This window comes from Talpa europaea (genome assembly GCF_964194135.1).
Source record: "Talpa europaea genome assembly, chromosome: 10".
Classification (NCBI taxonomy): domain Eukaryota; kingdom Metazoa; phylum Chordata; class Mammalia; order Eulipotyphla; family Talpidae; genus Talpa; species Talpa europaea.
This window is the reverse complement of record NC_140077.1, coordinates 97,246,860-97,272,917: the sequence shown is the minus strand read 5'-3', so window position 1 is coordinate 97,272,917 and position 26,058 is coordinate 97,246,860. Positions and strand designations below refer to the sequence as shown.

Sequence of the window (26,058 nt, the reverse complement as noted above, 5' to 3'; positions counted from 1 at the left end):
AGGTATGGGTACTAGCCATAAGAGAGAAGGAAATCTAAATATTAGAACTTTAATGAAGCAGGACTTCTGAGCCTTCTGCAGTCATTCCTTCAAGACATTTGAGAATTGTTCCTATAAAAGAATCTCTCAAACATTTTCTCCCTTGGAAAAGGTAACGATATTAATAAACTTATTGATTTATTACAATTTATCTCAAATACATATCACCATCTCTTATTACTAAGTTTAAGGAAACCTAGTAAATAAGAAAAGTGTGCTTTCCTGAATCAATAAAGATGCAAGAATATGATATGATAAAGGAGTGGGAACAAGAACAGAGATAATTCTAATATTTTCACACTATTCCAAATACATGCTTTTATTCAAGTGTAAGGTAAACAGAACATGAGATTTACCAGAAATAAAAAGTAATAGGACTGGTGTCTCAGCTTTTCATGTTTCAACTAATAATGAAAGAGACGTAACTATCCTTTAAATGATGCATTTTCTTATGAAAACTGCAAAGGAGTGTATGGCACTTTAAAAACATGTAAACTATTTAAATGGAATTATAATGTTTCTTAAATCTATTTGTCTAAAGAAATGAAAGGTGGATGATATTTAATAAGGTTAAAATATGTTTACGTGATCTTCCTGGAAGTAAGTTTTATTACAATTATATTTATTTAATTTTATCTGACTTTACTTCATTATTAAGACACCTGCAAATAACATAATTTACTTGAGTATATGGCATAACAATATATTTAATTTTAACAAAAACTAGTCCAAGTATTAATCCAATCAAACTGCTCAAAAGTAACTTCTTGGGCAGTTCTTCAAGCACATCATACACTAGTATCTCCTGAACAGTGTCAATTTTTGTTGTTTAAATGAGCTCGCTCGAGGGGAGGGGGCCTCCCTGGTGGCGCAAACGGTTAAGCACCGCACTATGAAGCCATCCGCAGCCTTTACAGCATGAGTTCGATTCCTGGCTGGCCAGGGAGCAACCCACATGTGAAGCAGACCTCTGCTGTCTCGCCCGCTGCTCCCCTCAGCAGTGTATTTCTTCAGTCTGCCTGTTCTGCTCCCCACTCTGTCTCTGGTGAATCCTCTCATTACCCCCCCCCCCCCGCCCCGCATCTCTGGCCTGTAGCACAGCTCTTGTATACATAAAAAAATAAATAAATAAGCTCTTTTGAGGCTTATTTACTATAAAAAAAAAAAGCACACACACACTTTTTTAAGTAAAGCGAGAACCCTATCCACTCGAGGTAACTGGGGGAAAAAATGAGACGATACGCACTGTGCTCACCCCGGAGTAATACGGTATCCGCAAGAGAATACGGTACTCGCTGGGGCTACTCGTGTTACGTCACTGAGGACAGCAAAGTTCCTTGCCATTCTTGCAGATGTCGGGAGCTGAATATTAAAAGGGTGAACGTGGAGTTATTAGCTGGCTACACGCTCCCCCTATTTTCACTCTATATTTAAAACTCCAGGTAAAGTGATAGCGAGCCAGAAGCGTAAAGACAACGGCAGTGAACGGTCGGGAAGGGGTGAGTCAGTGGGTGTAAAAGGACCAGAAATTGGCTCCTCAGAGAGATGGTCCCTGGGTCTCCCAGCTACTAGCCGCCGGGCTATTCTCCGAAACGGAATCGCGGGGGTGTGGCTCGGGATCTGCCAACCAGGTGAGTGCGCGCCAGCGCCGGGCGCCGGCTCCAAAGGGCCAGGTGGATGGGGGCGAGTCTGCCCTGGTCTCGGGGTGCGACGGGACCGCACTTTCCCCACGGGAAAAGGCCTGTGCCTTTTCCCCCCGTTCTGATCCCAGCCTTCTTCCCATCCCACTTCCCTTATTTGTTCTGGAAAATTACCTCTGCGTGAACAAGTGTGCTTTAACACGGTGTTTACTACCCAGAGGCAGGGGGAAGTGGGTTTCCGCACTTACTTGTGGTGCCACCTGTGAGCTCTTCAACTTGTGATCTTCGCCTCTGCTGGGTGCTGGGCGCATCTCCACTCTGCGCTCCAGCCGAGGGTCCTTAGAAAGTGAGGTGGGTGCTCCCCGTGCTCCTGCTGGAGGCCCTGGGCTTGGCTTGCCCTGTGAAGACCCAGATTTCACACGCAGGCTGTGGCCCCCAGTCCAGAAAATGCGAGGCGTCCCCGGCCCGCTGGCTGGGGGGGCTTGATTTGTGCGCCCACAAAATCCGCAGTGACCGCCAGTCGCAAAGCCCCTTCTGCAGAGCGATGCCCCACCCCCCACCCCCGTCCCCACCAGCCTGGTGCGCCTCGAGACTCGAGTCCTCGGGACCAGTCTGGCTTGGAAAGGAACCCTGATCCACTTAGGTCATAGTCAGCCCTGGGGACTCGCCGGGCACTGCTCGGGACCCGGCTTTCAGGCCCGCTTGGCTGGGGGACAGCCCGGCGCGCTCCGCATACCCGAGCGTGGATTCCTCCCGCGTGAGCGAGCGCGTGGGGCTGACCGGCCCTGCGGCCCCAGGATCGCAGAGGTTCCCTCTCCCAGGCCGCCCCCTCCAGGTAACTGCGAAACAACCTGTTCCAATGGCCACTTGGAAGATCCTCCGGTTTCCACCGGCTCGACTCCGTGTGACACCCACGTCAGCCGCAGTCGCGCCTCGCTGACTTCGGGGATTTTAATTTCGCTGCACAGCCGCTTGCAATCGGATCGCCCGGAGCTGCAGTGGGGATGTCTGTTTTGGCTATCGAACCCCTGCCGAGGGCGCGCGGCAGAGCGCGCCGGGCCAGGTTCTGAGCGACCCCGGCGCGGTGCGCGGTCCCCTCCCGCGCTGCCTCCGCTGCGGCGCTGCCAAAGCGCTCCAGGACCGCAGAGGCGCGGAGGCTCCCATGCAGGTCCCACGGCCCGTCGAGCCGGGCACGGCCTAGCTCCCCAGAGCTCCAGCTCACGCCTCGCCTTTCTCTTTGCGCTTTTTCAGGAGGACGCACGCAAACCACCCTCCGCAGCCGCCTCGGCGTCGGCAAACATTTTCATACCCGCGTCCCCTGGCTTGCGCGCCTTGAAGCTGAATCTCGCTGGAGTTAACCGCTGGCGGTCACACTGTGGGAAAAAGCCGGCCGGGAGAGTGCCCAGATGCCAACTGCCCCAGCCTCTGAGCATCGACCGCAGACTGGTACTTGCTTTCGGTGTCGGGGAAGACTAGCTCTGGAGTTTAGAACTCCAAATTATGGGCAGGATTTTGCGTATTCTAGCCAGGACTGATCAAACAGTGCAGATCCGCAGACCCCGGTAATTCTGGGATTGCATTTTGCAACGTGTCTTCTCCAGTTTAGCACCAAGCCTCGGGCAGGGAGGGAGTTCCCCCGCCCCAGGAGTCCCCTCCTCTTCCCCGACCCCACCCTACCCCTCCGGGCCCTGCGCAGCGGGTGGAGAGGGTCCGCAGGCAGCCCCGCGCGGCTCTGGCCATGTCGCATTTAATATCCTGCCCCTTTACGTGGCCTTCTGAGGGTTTCCAGGGCAGGCTGGGGTTGCTTCCCACCTGCGCGCTCTCTCTCACCCCCCAGCCTACCCAGCGGGCGAGGTTCCTCGGAGCTGAGACCTTTTGACTCCTAGCCGGGTCGCTCCCGCCTCCGCCCCCGCCCGGGGGGTGGCCCTTGAGAGCCGGACCTCGCCCGGCCAGGGCCGGGACCATGGTGCTTCTCTCGGGCAATGCCTCCGACAGCTCCAACTGCACCCACCCGCCTACACCGGTGAACATTTCCAAGGCCATTCTGCTTGGGGTGATCTTGGGGGGACTCATCATTTTCGGAGTGCTGGGGAACATCTTGGTGATCCTGTCCGTGGTGTGTCACCGGCATCTGCACTCGGTCACTCACTACTACATCGTCAACCTGGCCGTGGCCGACCTGATGCTCACCTCCACCGTGCTGCCCTTCTCGGCTATCTTCGAGATCCTGGGCTACTGGGCCTTTGGCAGGGTTTTCTGTAACATCTGGGCGGCGGTGGACGTCCTGTGCTGCACCGCGTCCATCATGGGACTCTGCATCATCTCCATCGACCGCTACATCGGCGTGAGCTACCCCCTGCGCTACCCCACCATCGTCACCCAGAAGAGAGGGCTCATGGCTTTGCTCTGCGTCTGGGCGCTCTCCCTGGTCATCTCCATCGGGCCTCTGTTTGGCTGGAGGCAGCCGGCCCCCGAGGACGAGACCATCTGCCAGATCAACGAGGAGCCCGGCTACGTGCTTTTCTCGGCACTGGGTTCCTTCTATGTGCCCCTGACCATCATCCTGGTCATGTACTGCCGGGTCTACGTGGTGGCCAAGAGGGAGAGCCGGGGCCTCAAGTACGGCCTCAAGACCGACAAGTCAGACTCGGAGCAAGTGACGCTCCGAATCCATCGGAAAAATGTCCCTGCAGTAGGCAGCGGGGTGGCCAGCTCCAAGAACAAGACCCACTTCTCAGTGAGACTTCTCAAGTTTTCCCGGGAGAAGAAAGCAGCCAAAACTCTGGGCATCGTGGTGGGCTGCTTCGTCCTCTGCTGGCTGCCTTTTTTCTTAGTGATGCCCATTGGTAAGTCTTTACAACACCTCATCTAAACTTTTAGGGGCTCCACCCGCTTCCCCTTCACCACCCCACACTCACGGCCTGGGTTGGAAGAAAAGGATCTGCATTTTAAACAGCAAAGCTGAGAGGGCAGTTAGGGGACCCTCCCCTGCAGAAGGGCATTTCCATCCCCTTTCCACTCCATTGTCTTTTATGTAATGTCTTAGGGCTCTTTTTCAGCTACAGTAAAGTGACTTCCAACTGATGCAAATTAATTGGTCTCCTTAATAAGAAGATGAGCTTTTCTCAATACCTTTGAGCCTGTGTTTAATTTAAATAGATCCTTCCTCTTTCAAGTCAGAGGTTCCAGCAAACACTTGGGCTGGGGCTGGGGCATGCCACTTCATCTCTGCTGTGCATTGCCAGTGTTCTTGATCAGAAAATAAGCACCATGCATATTCTGGACAAATCTGTGTACCTTTATTATTGGGTTAGATTATGCCTAAAGGTTAGTTATAATATGCTGCTTATGTCCTATATCTGTGTTAACTTTGTTTCTGGATTCAGTGTGGAAGTGAGCCTCTGACAAGAAAAAGCAAATGGTTTTATGTCCAAACCAAGTCTGAAAGAATTCATGTTTCCAATAAGCAAATACGTATTCCTTTTTTTAAAATAGTATGTATTAAAGCAAATATTACTCTGATCCAAAACCATGTAGGCAGATGCAGATGACACTGTTTGAAAATAATACAGTAATGTTACAAATCTAATTTTTGCAAATGCCAAATTAGCTGTTGTCAAAACTAATTAGCTCATTATAAATATCAGCAGACTTGGGCTAGTCCGCTATCTCTGAAAGGCCTTCCTGAGATCCCAAAATGGTTGTTTGCTATTTTGGGTTTGTGAGCTCAAATATAGACTTACTAGCAAATAAGAAATCATGATAAAATTAATGAAAGTCCATTTCTGTTGCTTTAGAGCCAAATTTAAATGACATGTACTTAAAGTACTCTAATTTGCAAATCTATGCAATAGATTTTCTGTTTTGAGGGCCTACTATGTTCCAGACACATGACGAGGCTTTTAATCTTATTAGTCCTCTCAGCAACTCCATGAGATATGCATTTGTACTCTTAAATGGCAAGTGTGGGGTAGGGAAAGGGATTTTTCAGGTAAGCAGAATAAGAGGTTAGAGTGACAGAATGATGGAATGAGTGGTCAGGAAAGTCCCTTCTGAAAATGTGTCTGAAGGGAGGAGCAAGACTCACAAAGTCTGGGAGGAAGAACTTTCTATGCAGAAGGAACAGTGAATACAAAGATGGGAAAGAAGCTGACCTATTTGACTCAGGGCAAGGAGGCCAGCGTGGCTGAACTAGAGGGAGTGAAAAGAAAGATAAGCCCAAAGAGAGACTGGGAGACAGACAAGTTCTAAGTAATAAGGATCTCTAAGACTAAATTTGCATAATCTAGATTACCTCTACTATCTGAAAGTAGATTGCTCCTGTGAAACCTTCCACAAACCAAATGGTGTAAAGAAGAAAGTACCATTAATTTATATGGAAAAATCTTTGAGCATTCTCCTATCTCCAAGTAACCTATCAAATCAGAACTAATAACATAAAACCTAAAATAGCATTAACATAAAGGGTGTGTGTGTGTGTGTGTGTGTGTATGTGTGTGTATCTCAGTTTCAGAGGAGTTTTGGGTGCCACTTTTGTATCTTGGGGCAGGTACTGACTCTCGAATGGCTGCTGCCAAACCAATGCCAACCACTGTTTTTGTGAAATTCCTCTGGGGATTTCTTTCAGTTAACTAAGACAGGTATTAGGTCTTTTATAAAAGCAAAGTGGCAAAGTCCCCAAACTTTTGAAAAGCTGGGGAGACCTATTTTCAGATTGTGATGGGAAGCCATCCTACCAAAGGGTTTCTAGCATGAGTGAGGTTAATCTGGTTTGTATTTTTAAAGGGCCATTCTGATAGCTGGGTTGAGAGTGTGCCACAACAGGGAGACCCACTAGGAATTAGAGGGGAGACAGATCATGGTGCCTTGCACTCGGGTAGGGCAGCTAGAAAAGATGAGAAATGATCACATTCAGAACTTATTTCAAAGTTGAATGTGGCAAGTTTGGACAAAAGGTTTAAGAAAAAGAGAGGCTTTAAAGATAACTTCCAGGTTAGGGGCCTAAACTACTAGGTAGGTAGTAGTGTATTTTACTGTAATTAGGAAAACTAGAGGATGATTGGGTGGTTGGGGGCCAGTGGGAGAGGAAAATGAAAGTGTTTATTTATATGGCCTATGTTGAGAAATATATTTTAGATATCTAAGGAGAGATGCCAAGTAGGCAGTTAGAGAAATGAATTTGGAACTAAGAAGGCAAGCTGGAACACAGATATAAACTTGAGACACAGCAACATACTTTTACCACAGTAATGGAGTGATCTATAAGACAGAGGGGAGAAAAAAGAGATAAAGACTGAACATTGGAGCATTCTGATACCTGGGGGTCAAGAAAAGGAGGCAAAACAACCAATAAAAGAAATTGAGAAGGAGTGGCCAGGAATGTAGGAGAAAATCCAGGAGAGGGTGACATCTATGAAGCTGAATGGAAATGTTGCAAGAAGACAAGAATATTCAGCAGGAGGCCTAGGTATCAACATTATACTTGGCAATGAGTACCAGTGGAGAAGTGAAGACAAATGCCTGATTATTTTTAGACGAGACAGGGCACATTCAGGATATGGCCATAGTCTGATTGCTTTTCAAGAGACCAAAAAATGGAAAGGTGGAGATTGTGAAAATAGGCAAGTGTGAAAAGGTTTTACACAATGAAGCAAGTGAAAAGGTTTTACTGGACAGAGAAACAAAATGTATCTGGAAGAATAGAAGAATTTAGAAAGAATTTTCAAAAGTGGGAGGTAGAACTTCATATTTATATTCTGATGGGAATGACAAATTAGAGATATTGATGGTATAGACAAGGCGGAAGTGGGATTCCAAGTGGAGGGTTGGGAAATGACAGGGAAGCAAGGTTGATGAGCAGAGGCAGGTTGGGATGGATAGGGAGAAAGAGAGATCTCTTTGGGGTGTATTTTTGTCTTCAATGAAATAAGAAAATAAGGAAGGAATAAGAAATGATGAGAGTTTGAGGAGCAAAGAGAAGGTGTGAAACATTCATCTTTGAGATGAGATAGTAAGTAGATTATGGAAATTTAGTTGAGTTACCAGGAAATGCAAGGACCTGTTTGAGATAGGTGATATATTTAAAAGAAGACCAGTCAAGAAGAGGATTTTAGAGAATGTTGCAATGACTATTTCTAGTGACCACAGTGAAGGGAGGGTGTTTGTGAGGGGACGTGCACTGGATCAGTTCAGGGTTCATATAGAACTGGATAGTGAAAAATCTCAGAGTGTGCATGATAGATGGACTGAGAGTTTGGGTTTTGTGGTGGTTATTCAGCTTAGTCCTGGGGTACACTGGGGAAGGTGGATGCTGGTCTAATTATAGCCTCCCTCTTGGTTCCACTGTCTTGGGAAGTTAGAATGTTATGGTGGATGGGAACTGTGATTAAAAGGAACACTTTGAGTCATCTGGCTTCCTTTAAATCCTAAAATATGGTGGAAAGAAAAGGAGAAAACTGAAAGCTTAAGAGTTAACAGAATTCAACCAAACTGTTCAATAGGGCAAGCGATCCCTAAACCCACCAAACTTGTTAAGAGACTGAATGGTCCAGGATTCATTGACTGTATAAGTACCAGGCATTAAGTTAGATGGAATAAAATGATGAGTAAATCATATTCTGCACCCTCAAGTTCTCACAATCTAGTTAAGAGGACAAATTAGGAGCAATTATCACAAGTATGTGAGATTGGGCCTCAGAGTGATACTACAAACACTGAAGAATATAACAGATAACTATGTCTCCAGGCCATTATGGAAGTTTCTAGAAATATCATTGGGACTTAAAGAAGACAGCACCATTGCTGGACCATCAATGAGATGTTATTTTCTTTTTATTAACTATCTTAAATACATTTTCATGCAAAATGGGAGCAGAAGAATAGATATGACATTATATTATCATATTCAAGGGACATGAGCTCTTAAGTATGAGAAGTACTCCTGGCAAGAAGAAGTCTGCAGTAGGCTGCCTAAGCACGGTGGGATTTAAAACAAACCAGGGCAGAAAAGAGTGTGGTATATAAACCTGAGAAGTGAAACCCCACATTTGTTAGGAGCTAGCCCAGGATAACGAGTTGGGTGAGTACCCTCTATTTCATCTCTGAGTATCCTTCCGTATTGTGAGAAGAATCTGTCTCCTCACTGCCTTCAATTTCCCTTCTTCTCCTCCCCACCAAGGTTGGGTTGGCTGCTGGAGTGAATAGTGTGATTAAGGTTGGAACCTGAATTGCCTGCTCTCAAGTCTAAGTCTTGCTAAGTCTTAGTTCCTTTGTTACCCTAAACATTTGGTTGAAATTCAGAACCCCTTGAGGAGGAGGCCATGTCTGAGGTTGCTGTCAGCCATGTATACCTTGCAGTGAATGTTTTAAAAGAAGAGTTTTTGATTGTTGCAGTTGGATAGAGAGAATAGGACTATGTCAGCATTCAGGACAGGAAAGTGAAAAACGTGCCTCATATGAAGTTCCAGCACCTAGAATGTTTGCACCATCATTGCCTGTTTCACCCCTTTGTCCAGAGTCCACTAGTCACATAGATAGCTACTGGGTAAAGGAAGTGTTGCCTGAAATTTCAGCTGAGGCATCTGTTTTCATAAAGTGAGCCAGCTGCCTAGCACAGTGTTAGGTAGAACAAATGGCAGTAAATCTTCATCTTAATGGAATTCATGGGACTTCCAGGTCATTACTGACAAGTGTCAGTATGGGATCTGGCCATGAGGAGGATGCCTTTGGAGGTTTGAGAAAGAGAGAGCATCAGAAAGTTGCCGATGGTGATATGATAAACCCAGCAAGGAAAAAGGCAGATCCGTACCATGATGTATACGTGAAAAGGACTGGTGGTTGTGGATGCCCCAGCAAACAGAGCTGAAGTGCTGCTTCCCTGCAGGTACAAAGGGAGTAGACCCCTGATTCTATGGAGAAGCTTAACTTCTTTGAGCTATTGATATGAGAGAATCTAAGAATTATTGTGATTTCAAGATGGGGGATCAGTTTTTCAGTGATTCTTGCTACACCCCAACTCATCCCAAGATGCAGTGCTCCAGTGTCAAGATGGCCCTCTTGCAGCTTCTCTCCAAGAGATCCAGGGCAGAAGTGGCCAGAGCTTTGAAGAGATAGGCCCAGAGTGGACCCAGAGTCCCTGCTGCCTCATTCTGAGGTGAAAGCTCTGAGAGGCCTGCACAGGTTTAGGTTCATGGGGATGGAGCAGATTCTTCTCCTGACAGGTGAGGGGTTGTGCATCAGGGGTAGGGATTACTGTGGCTGCCTCACAGCACAGCTTTCTCACAAGCATATCAATTAACCTTGCTCCCATGCACCAGTTTTGTCAAGAATTTCCCATATGCTGGCTTTGTGCAATGCATTGAGTGAAAACAATCAGGGCCTTTGCCTTCTATAGGCTTCTAATCCCCGTGAGGACATAGATCTTGACCAGATAACCACATAAAAAATTCCCAAACTCTTTACAATGGAGATATGGGGCAGCTTTGAAAACATACACTATAGACTGGGTGACCCTGGGCAGGGAAGGAGGGCTGGACCTTTGAGCTGAGATATGCAGAAAGAGAAGGTGTTCAAAGGGGAAGAAAGGAAGATAACAGGGAAACACCCTGACAGGGCCTGATGTCTATGAGGACTTTCCAGAAGGCCAGTGTGGCCAGAGTTGTTTTTATCTGAAGATGACAAGGAACAAGGGTGACCAAGTCCATATTGCAAAGTGTCAAAGGCTCAGTGATAAGACACTGTGAATAGATCACTTGGGAGCTTTACACAGGAGAGGTGACAGTGATTCTTCTGACATGTGGATGGAGATACTCTTTTCCACGAGCTGCCAGCTAGCTCCAGAATACCTCGTTTGTCATTCCCTTCAGAGCACAAAACTTTTCTCTGATCATAAATAGACTAATCAGACTTGGCTTTCAATTAATCTTGGCTTTTTCCACAAGATGACTCTGTCGATGAAATTTATTCCAAAGAATATTCCAGAGCTCTGAAGATATCTGCCTTGAGTTCTAACAATGCTTTCACCAATAGCTGACTCAGGCCAGGCTATCCTCGGGCAAGGGATGACTTTGAAGGAGACAACTCAGCACGAGGCATGGTTGTGTTTTATTACTTCATAGTTTCAGGTTCAGATGGGAGGACTTTTTCTCAGCTCGGGCATTTCCTTGTCTAGTGGTTTCACTGTGGTTTAGCTCTGCTATTTGGTGTGTGAGCTGGACACTTCAGTGGCGTCTCATTTTTAAATTGGGTATGTCTTTCCTATTTGAAATTTCTCCCCCTCCTCCATGGCTTCATCAGTCATTTATATTTTGACTTTTGTAAATTGCTTGTCTGTGCTCTTTGGCCCCTTTTTATAAAGCCATTTACTTCTATTTTTACTTCTAAGCTCACTTTATATATTGAAGAGATTAATCACTTATTTATCATCTATACTGGTTGCCAGATATTTCATGCTATATTCAGACATGCTGAGAAAATATAGCCTATTTATGTTCCAAAAACCAATGCGATCTTGTCATGAATTTCCATGGAAATGCACAAACACACACACACACACACACACACACACACACACACACACACATGCTTGTAGGTAAATCCAGTAGCTCACTCAGATCCAGTCACGTAGGCAGCATCTTTAGAGACTCTGCCTCTTTAGGGTACCTCAGCCCTTCAGGCTTGCCTAGTAAGTTGTTGACCAGAATCAGGGGTTCACATAACTTCATGATATTTCAGGAATCGGTAAGAAATGAGGATCCTGGCCAGCCCTTCCTGGTTCTCAGTGGCTGGTGTAGTCTAGTTCTGCTCACGAGGGTTTTTCCTTCCTTTTTCGGGCTCAATGAGACCCTCCTGGGAATCAAGTCCTTCTCCTTCCCAGGGTGGTGTCTCTTTCTATGGAATAGTAGCGGCAAATGGACTGTAGCAGAGAGAGATCGGTTTACTAAAAAGGGAATAAAGATGAGGAGTATTTAAAAATATAATCCGTCTACACATTTAGAACTGTTTTCCCCATTTGGGTTATTTGCATACTACTGTTTTTTGTGGTTTTTATTTATATATATATATATATATACATTTAAAATTTCTTTGTAAATATTATAATCTGTTTCTTCAGGAAATGTGCCTTCTCAGGGGTGCTGGCAGTGACCCTAACTCTGTAAGTCAGGTACCTTCTATTTTCTTCAGTTCTTTTACAGCATCATTTGTAATCTATCGGAAATTTCTTTTTGTACTTTGGTAGGTGATATCTAAATGCATTTATTTTGAAATCGTGAACAAGATATTCTTAAAAGATTTATGAAAGTGTTCATCCTTTCTTGTCTTTCTTGGAAGACCACTATGATATTAGAAAGAATCTTAAATCTATTTTGGAACTTCCAAGTCTATCCCTTTTATCTGTCTTTCTGTTCCAGCAATGGGGCTACATTTTTATAATTACCCTGATTTCATAATACATTTTAATGTTTTCTGGCTTTTTAAGTACCCCTGGTAAATAACTTCTTAATTTTTTTTGTGGCAGTAACATTGCATTATGGCATATATTAAATTTCAAGTGTGCATCATTCAGAATCAACATGTGTGTGTATTGCATTAGGTTCACCTGGAAATGCCTATTTCTCTCCTTCACTAAGTCATTGCTCCCATTGTGAATATTCTTTTTCAAAATTATCTTGTCTTCTCTTGCACATTTTCTCTTCCAGAAAAACTGCAGACTTATTTCGTCAAATTATACTATCTTCCTCACAAAAACCAACAACATGCAGCATACACGTGTGTACAAACACACACACACACACACACACACACTGTCATGTGTTAATCATAATTTTTTAGAGTGGATAGAAAACTGAGAAATGTGTCATGTTCCATTTACTTTCCAAATTACTTTTGAACTGTTGTTTATGTTTTGCTTTCAATCACGCTTACTCACATTTCCTGGAAAACTGATATTACAATGAAGTTGGTGCTTTAGTGTTTTGACATTAGATAAGTTACTGACTGTTGATTTTAGATCAATATACTTCATACCAAGGAATTATCTTTCTGTGGTTTGCAGAACACTTATCAAAAATGAATTTTTATGTTGATCAAATGCTGCTTTTTTGATACACATCAATATAATCTTTATTCATTAGCAATTGATCTGATCAATTTTATTTCATAATATTAGCCAGTCCATGTATGCTTGCATTCAATTCTACTTGGTCAGATGATCTTGCTCTTACTAATATTTTGCATTTACTAATATTTTATATATATTAATATTTTACATATATTAATATTTTACTTGCATTTACTAATATTTTACTGCTCGTTTGTGTATATATTTCTCTGTGAAATGAGTATATTACTTTATTGTGCTGTCTTTGTCATATTTTGTTATCAAGTTTATGTTAACATCATAAAACAAATTATGGCCCTTCTCATGTCTTTTCTGCACTCTGTAACAGTTTAAATAGCCTAAGAATTATGTGTGCCTTGAAGGTTTAAAGAACTTGCCCATAAAACATTTGGGCACAGCTCCTTTTATGGATGCAATTCTTCAAGACTGGTTTCTATTTCTTCCGTGTATAGTGGTCTATTATGATTGTCAGATTTGATAATCTTTGTTTTCTTATTTTCCTCTCACTGAGATTCAACATTTTAACATAGAATTATTCTACATGAAAATCTGCAATTTTTCATTTCTTTTCGGTCTTTCTCATTTTTTACATCATACACTTACATGTTCCAGTGAGATGTCCTGGAAGATTGTTTCATTACTTTTTTTGAATAACTCGTGACCTGGATTTAGCAATCATTTCAGTTTGTTTTCCAATACACTAATTTAATCTCTATAAATTTATGGTTTTGGTTATATTTTGTACTTTTATATATAGTAGTGTGAACAGAATGCTTGGTTATGTGCTTTAATCTTTCTTATCTAAGATTAAAAAGCTGTCCTCTAAACAAACTTACATTCCTTCCCATATGCCTTGCTAAGCAGTGCTCTCATTCCCTTTGACCTGTTTTTCCACTTTAAACATCTCCTTTGTCCTGTACAGACAGGAGAGAAATCATTGTGTTATTGTTTTTAAATTTGCAAATGTTTGGCGTTTGTACCCCCCCACTTAAAAAATTAATTTCTGGGCCTCCCTGGTGACGCAGGGTGTTGAGCGCAGCGTTGTGAAGCTGTCTGCAGGCTTTGCAATGCCAGTTCGATCCCGGCCAGCTGGGGAAATACCCACATGGCACAGCAGACCTCTCCTGTCTCGCCCACTGCTCCCCTCAGCAATCTATTTCAGTCAGTCTGCCTGTTCTGTTTCTCACTCTGTCTCTGGTGAATCTTCTCAGCCTCCCGCACAGATGGCCTGTGCCCCAATTCTTGTATTCACGAATAAATAAATCTTTAAAAAAATTAATTTCTGATTTTCTGCATTGTAGTCAGAGAATGAGAACAAATAATTTCTAACTTAGGTAATTAGTAAGGTTTTCTTTATGAATATGTCATCAGTAATTAGCATATTTAATGGATCTAATGTTTAATAGATATATATTAAACATTATATTAAACATTATTAATGTTTTTGAGATGTTTTCTTTATGCACTTTTTTAAATCCATCATTCCATCTCTTTACCTTTATCTGTCTTCTCGCTCTCTTTTTTTTTTTTTTGCCAAGTATTGATAAATCTTCCAGTGTCATTGGCAATAATTCTTCCTGGAATTACCAATATTTCTTATATTCTTAACAGATTCTGCTTTATATATGTCGACATCATTGCTTGATACTTCAGAGATTGAGCCAATATATCTTCATTTAAAGTTAGATTTTGTCCTATTTATGTTTCCTTGATATATATTTTAATTATTAATATTATAATCTCTAATGCATCTTTTTTGCATTTGCCAACATGCCTTGCTCCATCATTTATATATCAGCTTGTGTATCTTGCATCAAGTAAATTTTTCACAGACTGTGTTTAATCTAGATATTTGTCTCTTAATAAGAATTTAATAAATTTCATTGGTTTGATTTTTGTCTTCCATGTTTCATGCTTTCTGGTTTTATGTCATTTTTCTTTTCTGTCTCTTATAAATTGGACCATTTTTTTTCTACTTTTACTTCTGCAATGCTTTGGAAAGATTATCTCTTATTTTTAATTGCACTAGGGTTTACCTTTGAGCTTTTCAAAAGCATTCTTTCAAACTTCATTTCCCATTTGCCATCAGCCCAGTACCCAGCTTTGTGTATGCGTGGGAAGAAGCTTAGCACAACTCTACTTTCTCTTCTGCCTGAAGACCACACCTTTTGGTTAATAAAGTTTGCATTTTAAATTTAGATTATTGTTATTAAATGTTTGTATTACCTGTCTTTTGTAGCTTTATAAATATAGTTTAGTAATACTAATTCCCCTGTGTTTTATATATACTGTGTTTCACCCACTTGTAAGCTCTGAATTTTGCTTCATCTACTACATGGAACCAGACTAACAAACTATGGCCTATTTTTGTAAATAAAGTTTTATTGGAACACAGCTATACCCATTTACTTACAAATCATCCATGACTGCTTCCACACTACAGTGGCAGAGTTGAGCAGTTGCTTCAGTGGCGGCATAGTTCACAAGGGATAGGTGTTGCTATTATACCAAAAGAACATGAAACATCAGATAAAATTTGCCAATAAAAACAAAAACAGCACACATTTTGCTAAACCTTTACATGCCTCAGCTTAAATACTTGAAAGACCTGTTCTCTGAGTATAAAACTCTACTGATGGCTGCTTTTAAATTATAAAATACTGTTGGTGCCTCTTTGTTTCTTGGCATATAGTGCTTTATAAATAACTGAGGTCAACTGGATTTTTTTTTTTTTGGTCAAGTACTCTTTTTATATATTTATTTTTTTAGCCAAAATGCTAATAGAATTTTTTTTCCCAGTCAAATTAAAAGCTTTCTCCTGGGGATTTCTGGTTTGGTTTTTATTGCTTTTGCCTTGGACCCAGATTGCTTTTTCTGTCTTCAGTATTTTGGATCTCCGCTATCTATCCCCAACCCCATTTTATTTTGCTTCTCTTCTCATGTCAGTCATCTTTTCAACATTTTCTTCTAATTTCCATTCAAAGGATGTCTTGAGTTTTTCTTCTGTCTCATCAAGTCAGCTTTGGTAATATACAGTCTGCTTCTCATTCTTTTCATCCGTTGGCACCTGGTCGGTCTTCTTTCCTGCCTCCACCCACATTATAAAATCAGTGGCTTCTGGAGTCTCCTTTCAATACAATATAGAGCTGCTTCTATGTGATTGTTGTAAAGGTAGGTTTCTGTGCCAAGTCCACCGATCCTTGGCCTCTCCTTAGCAACTGACTCTCCCATGCAGACAGTAACTCTTCTCTCTTTCTTGCCTCCTTGGAGGATGATCTAGTGAATTTAAGATGGGCTGTTTGAAACTGGCTCAATTCCCGTGTAAATCTTTCAGATACAGATTTAGCGGAGAAAGAAGAGGGTCATCTTTATTGCAGTTTAGGTTTGCTGGAGTACAGACATCTTTATCCAAAGGCAGTAAAGAAGAGATAGAAGCAAAAGAATTTCCTTGTGCACTGTAAATGTTCTTTGTCCTGTTTACTTGGCAAGGTGCATGCAGTGACCTCTCCTGTGGATGGCATGACTGGCACCCCGGGATCCACATTCCAGGAGTCTCCCTTTACTTGTCTGCTGACCTTGCTGGTAGAAACGGGTTTCTCAGCCTGTCTAGACTTCTCTCCTCAGAAACTCCAACATAGATGAGATTTGTCTCTGTAAAGGCACTGCTGAGTCTGCCTGTATCTCCGGTAGCTGTTGTCCTGAGCCCTTGGGGCATCACCGAGCAGCACCCAGGCTTATCTGATTCTGCCCCCCTTTACATGAGGTGAACCGAGTACTCACAGTCCTTCATTCAGGCTGGTAGTGACCAACCTATAGTTGCCAGAAGTTTCTGGTTTTTGGACATTGTCCTTCCCTAGTATTAGCACTGATATAAAATCTTACCCTTAGGTATATTTCCATAGCTTTATCATGAATTTACAAAGAGAATGAGAAAATTCAGCTTGACCTGGAAGCCAAGACTTAGCTCTGGCAAGTTTTTCATATCTGTAACCTAGTGTGAAGCTAAACTGAGAGTAACCCGACATGTGATCACCTCCTTCCCTACTTTGGAAGATTGTGGATCAAATTAAAGAAAGACATCTCAGGGCTCAGACAGTGGCAGAATCAGTAGAGCTTGGTTAGCTGCCCTTTCTCTTATGACCCTGATCACAGAGGATTAGGTGAAATCATGTGAGGAACTTAGAAGTCTCTTCCTAGGAAAGAGAAATTAAGAGTTTCACTTATCTGGGGAGATGTGTGATGTGCTAGGGGGTTGTCTTAGTTCAAGCTGCTATATCAACGCCACACACTGGGCGGCTGAAAGAGAAGGCATTTATTTCTCACAATTCTGGAGGCTGGAAGTCCAAGATCTGGGTGCCAGCATGGTGGGGTTGTTCCTGAGGCCCCTCCTTCCAGTTCATCAGGACCTATGTCTTCAAAAGGTGGGAAGACAGAGAACCCTGGTCACCTTCTTCTCCTTATAAGGACACTAATCCCATCCGGGAAAGCCCCACCCTCCTGACCTCATCTAAGTCTAATTGCAACCCCAAGGCCCTGCCTCCAAATACCATTGCATGGGCTTAGGGCTTCAGCATGAGAACAGGGAAGGGTGGGAAAGATCAGAAATATCGGTTGTAGTAATGGTGCTTGCCACAACAAGCCTGTATAACAAAAGTTGGTCAGCTCATGTAGAGATGAGGAAACAGACACAACAGAATGAAGTGACATCTTTCTCTAGCTGTTGGCTGCCTTCCCTGGAATAGGAAATGGATCTAGACATGAGTTCAAAGCCCTCAATTCTGTCTCCTTGTGTGTAGAACAACTCGTTCAAATAAAATCCCATTTAGAAGCCCAGGATGAAAGTAGCAACGTGCGGGCTGAATCGACCAGAGACTCCCGAGTCCTAGACACCCAGGTCTTAGCCAATGGCAGTGTCACAGGGGGTCTGGAGTGTGGGCTGCTCTCTGCACTAACAGTATCTGATTCCAGAATCAGGAAATTATATTAGAAAAGCTCTGCAATGAGTTTGGTTTTCATTTTCAAAGGAGAGAAAATTGACAAAGGGTATGTCAGCTGTTGTTATTCTGGAATGCTGGCAGAGCAGAAGTCTTTGCCCAAAAAGGGTTTGAAAAGGAAACATTGAACACTAACTTTCTCCTTTTTTACAAGCTCTGTACATTAAGCTTATTGCCAGTGAGAAGCTTGCTGTTTACAAGTTGATCATGTAGTTTGATATTTTATGATGAAAAATGCTTTGGACGTTTACCTGTAGTTAGCAGCCATGGAATCTGTTTTAATTTTTTTTTGACTGTCCTTAGGAAATACCTAACAGAAAAGCTCAGAAGTGGACAATCCTTTTTTGAAAGGAAACGCTAGGAAAAGATGAAATGCTAGAATAAATAACACACCATTCCTAAAGAAGTCATAACAGCTGTTCTCAACCATGGGTGATTTTTGCCCCTTGAGGGATCTTTGACACATGTAGAGACATTTTTGGTTGTGCATTTCACAGTTGGGGCAGAAGGAGCTCTGATCTTTAGTGGGTGTGCCACTAAACAGCATACCATGCACAAGACAGCCCCTCAAATTGTCCAGCCCACAGTGACCACAGTGCCTGGCCTGACACACTCTGGTTTACATTATAGCCATTCTTAAATTTATGAAAATTCTTAGAAACACCGCATCTGAAATAGAACACCAATTCTGATTGTTATGCAGATAATTTTCACTGCATTTCCAAAATCACGATTCCAAAACAAAAACAGAAACAAAATTTAAAAAAACCTGAGGTTTCCAGATGCTTCAAGGTCTCATAAAAAGGAATAGCTGTCTGCTCAGTACTTTATTTTGATAAAATTTACATAATGTGAGGTTCACCTCTCTAACCATTGTAAAGTATATGACTTAGTCTTAAGTTCACTGACAATGCTGTGCAGCCATCATCAGTGTCTGCTTCTAAAGCATTTTCATCACCCCAAAATGAAGACCCAGTCCATTAGCAGTTCCTCTCCATCTTCCCATCCCAAACCCCTGGGAACCATGAGTCCACTTTCTTCCATAGGATTAAGAACAGGATCTGCCTGTTCTTAATATCACGTAGAAATGGCTACATCAGACAATAACAGGTGGACTTCATGTCTGACTTCCTTCATTCAGCATAATGTTTTCCAGCCCCACTCATGTGTGCTATGTGTCAATTCTTCATTCCTTTATGTGACTTATATTTTTTGTATAGACACATGAAAGTGTATTTACCCATTCAACGGTGGATGGACATTGAGTTGTTTCTCCTTCTTGCCTATTGTGACTAGTGCTAATATGAATATTCATGTAAAATTTTTGCTTTCGATTCCTTTTGTTATTTACCTGGCAGTGAAATTGCTAGGTGATAAGAACATCTATGATTAACTTATAGAGGAAACAACAAACTGCTGCAGTTTATATACCTGCCACTTTTGTACCCATGAGGTTCTAGGGTCTTCACATCCTCAGCAATACTTCTGTTCTTTTCTTCTTTTAATGATAGCTGTCCAAGTGGTTTTGTTCTTCATTTTTCTAATGACTCATGATGTTGGCATCTTTTTATGTGCTCTTTGCCCATTTGTAGACCTATTTTGGAATGATGTTTGTTGAAGTCTTTTGCCCATTTTTAAATTAGGTTGTTTATCTTTATGTTATTGAGTTGTTGTGAGTGCTGTATATATTTGGAATACTAGATCTTTATCAGTTAAATGATTTTCAAATATTTTTCCCATTCTGTGAGTTGTCCTTACACAGATTTGTGTGTCCTTTGATGTATGAGTGTTTTTAATATCTATGAAATTGAATTTCTCTATATTTTTCTTTTGTTGTTGTGTTTTAGATGTCATATCTAAAAATTATAGTCTGGTTCAGGATCTTATCCATATACTTTCTTCTTCTAAGAGAGTTAGGTATAATAAGTTTTTTGCTCTTATTAGTTATGACCGAAACATTTTGAGTTAAATTTTAAATGTAGTGTGAGGGAACAGTCCAACTTCATTTTACACATGTGGAAATCTAGTTGTCCAAGTACCATTTGGTTGACACACCCTTCTTTCCTCCACTGAATGATCTTGGTACTCTTGTCAAAATTTAATTGCCTACAGATATGTAGGTCATTTCTACACTGTCAATTCTCTTCCATATATTATATGCCTATTATTCTTATGCCAGTACCACACTGTTTTGATTACCACAACTTTGTAATAAGTTTTGAGATTGCTACCCACTATTTCATACATTTCCAAAAGCTGAATGGGAACTTTCAAAAGGACTACCTCCCTTTTAGAAATGTACATAGACATGCAGTTACACAATTCCTTTGGAACTGCTAAGTTCACAGGCTCTGAAGATAGAAAGTTCTCTATTTCTAATGTGGGGCCAAAATCTGACCTGATCAAAAGTCATTTGATGGTGAGCCTAATCTCAACTCACATGTGTCTCTTTAGAAGTTTTATGTTCACACATTGAGTTGAAGAAAGATTTATGTATTGAATGGTGGGATGCTGCCCTATGCCCCACTGTTAAACAATGAACTGTATGTGGCCCATATTACCTATATAAATTCTGAAAAAGCATGAAATCCAAAACACACCTAATTCCAAGGGTTTCAGAAAAATAACAATAGGCCTGTACCCTATTATTAAGGAAACACTAATTATTTCATGAAGCTCAAACCTCTGATGATTTTCTCTCATTAACTAGAAAATAACACAAGAAGAAAGGAGTAACTGCATTGTGTTGTATGTAATTAATGTTTATGGCACAAATGATCTGTGTCAGTCAACCTGTTAGACACTTTATCTGATCTAATTTTAAATCTTTCAAAATGCAAATGCAATAGGGGAAAACAATGAAAATAAACAATTTTCATCCTTGGCAGTGAAAAGATGGGAGTGTTTGGTCTAAGCCTTTCTTATAAATCTGGAGAAACTAAAGTGGCAAGTTCTGTCCTGAATTCAGGATCCTGCCTAGCTCCTGCAGGTGGGACAGCAAAGTTTACCTCCTGCTGGTGGGCAGCTGCAGGTGGGCTGGCCTCTGTGGGGGGGGAGGGGGGCGACACCTTCCCTTTCACAGTTATGGTCTGTCTCATAGTTCTGAGAAACAGCAGACGTGCCCAGATTCCTCTCACTTCTGTGGGGCTTTCTGCAGTCATCAAGGATTGTGATTTCCAGATGAGTCTCCTGCTTCAGATTAGTTTACATGGTCTGGAATTTTGTACTTTCATCAGCTCCTTTGGTTTAATCATTGCCCTTCTAGATTCTTCTCTAATACAAAACTCCCCAGGCAATCCATGAAGTTCATGCATTTGGTCCCTGGTACATCTACTCCTAAATTCTTAGCACATTATTCAAATGTTATTTTATTAAATCTAGAGTCCCCCTATAAAGTTATGAGAAGCTATTTTTACTCTTATTTTACCTACCCAAGAGATGATTTCATAGAGGCTAAATAGTTTATCCAGTGACACCAAGCTAGTGAGTAACAGGTTTGTCATGATTTTGCTCTAGACTATGTTAACTTCCTGAATAGACCCAAACTGATTACATGGCAAACAGGGCATTAGTCAAAGCCACCATATCCAGAAGAGAACAGAAAACCCTACATTTTCTACCGTGATCCTGCCATGATTAGCTCATATAATTTCCTGGATGAAGGGGAGAGATGGATAAATGAGAGGAATTGAAGGTAGAAAGAGAGAAAACAAATAGCACAATGACCATAAAATGAGGGGGAGGAAGGAGGAGTAAACTATTAACAACATGAGTCCAATGTCCACTGAGTTCTCAAATGTTTTCATATCCAGTTCTTACCTTGAACTTGCTGGTTAATCAAGAAGTGTTTCTGAAGCACTCAGCATCTTCTGTGTGCTCAGTAATGAGTCTCATGGAGGATCTGGTCTAATTGGGGAGAAAAGAATAGCACCGATGAAACAATAGTCAAAGGCAAGTTAGCATTCCTTATAAATGTTCTAAGAATACAGTGATGAGACACATCATGTAGGACTTAGATAGCCACGGAAATCTTCATGAAGGAAGGGAATCTTCAACTACGTCTTGAAAGGTAGAATCTGAAAGCCATTAGGAGCTCCACAATGGGCAAATAAGATGATAACCCTGCAGAGGGTAGCTGTGTGTGTGTTCTTGTGTATACATGCATGTGCAAGTGCATCATAGCAAGCCATAGAAGACAGCACTCACCAGGCTTGATGGAAGAGTATCCTCCTGGATGTCTTTTGAAAATCAGGTGAGGATTTAGGCCTAGAAATAAGAGGACATGGGAAACCATCACTGGTTTGATACAAAAAAGTGACAGAGGAACAGTGTTAGAGTAGGATTAGATATCCGTGGTGGCAAAATATGAAGTGAGAATTCAGACCGTTTAGATGTGAATGAGGATATGAACTGGGGTGTGGTCATGGGACACAGAAGGTAGTGCAGAGAGTGGGGATTTTTAAAATAAGAGACAATGGAATTCAGGTTGCTTATAAGGAGTCAGAATAGGATAAACAAGAGGTAGCATTTGAGCTTTGAGTGTGGGCTGGCGTGTCATGCCAAGGACAGAAACACTGGGAGAAAGCAGTACGTTCTGGATCACCCTTAGTTCTGACCATATTCATCCTGAAATCATGTCACTTAAATGAAACCAACTAGAGCTGTGCTGTTCAGTCTTCTCTTGCCATATATAGCAAATTAAATGAAAATTTGCTGAACTAGCTAGAATTAAAAAATCAGCTCATTCAGACTTACTCAATTTCAGGTGCTCAGTAGGTACATGTGTTAATAACTGCCATGTGAGACAGCACAGGGGCAGAATGATTCCATCATTTCAGAATCTTCTACATTCTGCATCAGTCTACAGGATTGATGCAGATATCACTGGTGAATAGCAGCATTCTGGTAAGGAGAGAACTCTTTTGAGATGAGAGTGGGGAGATAGTGATGCTATCAAGAAAGAGGGCCTAAGGTTGAGTAGTAGGACAAGTGGGAGATTGAGATAAATAGACCAAATAGACCAAATAGAAATAGAACAAAAATTACCCAAGATTTTTGAAAAGTGGGAGACTCAGCATAATATAAAGCCCTGGCAACAAAAATAGGAGAAAATTTCAGTGAGGAAGGAGTGTTGCCAATGTCAAATGCTACAGAGAAGTCAAGGAAGAGAGAATGGGGAGGGAGGGTTCAGAGAGAGGGAGTATGTGCTTTGTAATCTGAGATCATTGGTGACTTATCAAACTCTGTGAAGGACTGAGGGAGGGAGGTGATTAAACAGGAATGCCACCGGGTTTCTCTGAGACAAGCTAAGGACAGTCTCAGTGACAGGAGGCTTGTTAAGAAGGATATGGGGGAAGAGGATGGAAGTGGGGAGCAGAGAAAACTGCTGGGAGAAGCATTTGAGGAGGAAAAGGACTGAAGGAAACTCTATTGTCACCACCAAGTGTCTCATGGTCAATGTTTTTTCCCCAAGACAAGGAAGATGGACACCCTAGGGGTTGAGAAGAAGGGCTCTCTAGGGGTTGGATAAGAGGATTAGAAGAGAATTCCTCTGTAAACAGATGTCTCAGTGGTTGGGGTGGAAAGAAAAAGGAGGTTTGAAGAGCGAGTTAGGCTTTGGGGGGCTCAGGGGTTGAGGGTAAGGGTAGCATTGTCTTCTGACATTGGAACAGTTACCTTGAAGCCAGAGATTGTGTCTAGTTGATCTGCTTCCTTTTGCTCTCCTGCCTTTCCCACTTTCCTTCCACTGAATTCTTCCATTTGATTGATTTCATTGTGTGTTTTCCTAATGCATCAGCCCTTCATAACTGCATAGTGTAATTAACTAGCTTTCTAGATTTCTCTAAAACCATTGCAGCTACCATGTGCACTGTTATTTGTCCATGTCAGTGTCATCTGCCTTAAATGGAAAGAACAAAGACAGTGTCTGTTTAACTTGTGCTGTCCAGGGCCCATCGGATGACTATGAGCATATAGCAATTGATCTAATACTATTTCATTGTAAAAATCAGTAACTACACTGAAAAATAGATGTATGCAATTGACTGTGTGTGCATGTATGTGTGTGCCATCAACTCCACTAAGCATGATTTATCCTACTTATCATGAGGGTAAAGAATTGTTGGAGGTTGCATTAGTTTTGATTTTAGCTCATTGTGGGCTGATACTACATGCCTTGTATGCATTATTTCATCCTTGCTAGCATTTGGAACAGTAAGTATTCTGATTCTCATTTGGGATATGAGGAAATTATAGTAGAGGCTGGTTAAGGAACTTGTCCAGGGTCAAGCAACAAGGACAAGTGGTCAGGAGGAACTGGAGCCTGGTTCTGTCTGGTCCCCAATCTCGTGCCCTTAATGTCGTTTGTGTTCTCAGGCCACCGTGTTAAGGTGACCCAGTCTGTTCTGCTATCGTGACTGGGTTGGCCACGACTGGTCATGCCCACAAAAGGAAGGGTTTGCTCTCTCTAACCATAATTCTCCTCTTGTCACTGAGAGGTGGAAAAATGTTTATGAGGAAATAACACCTCCCGGTGTCAACTCAGCCTCCTTGGGGGACAAAATGCTTAGCAACTCCTTCAAAGTATCCAAGACAAAACTTGACCTTTAAGTATTTAGAGTTAAATTTGTCTTCAACAAATATGGTCTGAATAAACCAAGACCTCCTGTTTTAGCTATTTAACTGGGAAGGTAATATTTTCAATCTGATTTAAAAAAAAAAAAAACACACAACTTTTTTTTTTTACCAAATTCTGCAGGGCAAGAAAAAAAAGCCAAATGCTAAAGTTCAGGATAAAAAGAAACTTTCCAGAAAGTGTACTGGTACAAAGTGTAGCTGTGGTAATCATAAATATCACTTTTACTTTCTAAACTAAAGTCTGGGTTTCCATGGTAACTGCTTTTGCCCCAGCTGATTCACATCATGGTCTTGTATAAAAACAGGCAGAGCAGGACCTGGCCATCCCACAGTTCAGGTGTCAATAGCAAATGAATCTCCTGGGACAAATACCAGAAAGAAAAATATTGCATGCAACTCCCTCTCCCACCCAACCACTCCCTTCGCAAACCTTTGCTACTGTGCTGACCAAGTGCCCAGAGCTTTCCAGAGTCAGCATCCTTTCAAAATCAAACCACCAGCTGCATCCAACTGTGACTTTTCTCTTCGTCCAACTGTGTGCATTAGAAGGGAATTAGAGCCACAGGCTTTTGAACTACTAATGCTGCATCCATCCAAGTGTCCTTGAGTAATAGTGTTTCCTAAGGGTCAGAATGTAGATTTGACAGTCCAAACTAAATACACACTGGAGAAAGTACATATTGCCTTCCTAAGACTCACCCAGGCTTCCAGATGGAAATAATTTCCCAAGGTCACTGCAAAGCTCGGTATAAAGGTGTCTAATATGAAGAACATATGGCGCCACAGCCCAAAGGAAGTTATGTAAAGCATCAGGATTTCCTTCCCTATTCTCACCCTTGACAGAGTTAGCTGCCTCAGAGAACTTCTCTCCCAGCACAGTAGAATCATAGGAAGAGTGTGTGCCTTTTCTCTTCTCACACCCTTCATGCCCTCCCCCAAACCCTAGTTGTTTTCCCTTTTTTCCTAGAAAAGGAATTAATGCAGAAATACATCTCTTTCCACCAAGTCATTTCCACTTCTTAAAACAGATCCCAGCTTTCCTCTTTTGGGAAGTCACCACAGAGAGAACTAGGGTTCTCATATCTTTTATTTACTTAATGCAAGAACCAAGTTGAGGTCCTACTGGGTGGCAGTCCATCACTGAGTCCAATAAAGGACATGCTAATCTCATGGGCTCAAAAGCATGAGATTGCTTTTCCAACTTAACAGGCAGGCATCAAAAAAAGTTTTCACAAGTGAAAACTTGTGAACTTAAGGAGTGACTTTACCAGGATGATACCTTCTAACATAATTAGCAAGCACATTCCTTCATTATTACAGTTTTAAAAACACATCTGTGCACAAGTCCATCTTTATATCTCCTTAAACTACAAAAATCTTGAGTGTGAAAACCTGTTCTTTAGTACAGAGGGTTAAAAATCTGACTTCACTGGAAGAGAGCTGCGAACTTAGCAAAGGCCACCGTGGCCTTGACACGACCTTTAGAACTGAGGGGACAAATCAGGGGATCCACAGGCAATGTCTGTGAGGGGTGGCCCTGGGAAGGGAGGAGAGCTTGGAGTGTCCAAGTGGGGAAATGAATGAAGTTGAGCCCAAAATCTGCTTAATAGGGAGCTTGCATAAAATACTT

The 26,058-nt window shown here is 42.0% G+C and overlaps 1 protein-coding gene across 1 annotated transcript in view; it reads left to right on the top strand.

The window, feature by feature from the left end:
* Positions 1–3,642: 3,642 nt before the first annotated feature.
* ADRA1A (adrenoceptor alpha 1A) overlaps positions 3,643–26,058 on the top strand; it is a gene marked incomplete at both ends in the record, with an annotated part of 56,198 nt that continues 33,782 nt past the window's right edge. Inside the window, one exon of the mRNA XM_084244871.1 lies at positions 3,643–4,525. Within this exon, the coding sequence (XP_084100997.1) occupies positions 3,643–4,525 (883 nt within the window). The remainder of the gene's footprint in view (positions 4,526–26,058) is intronic.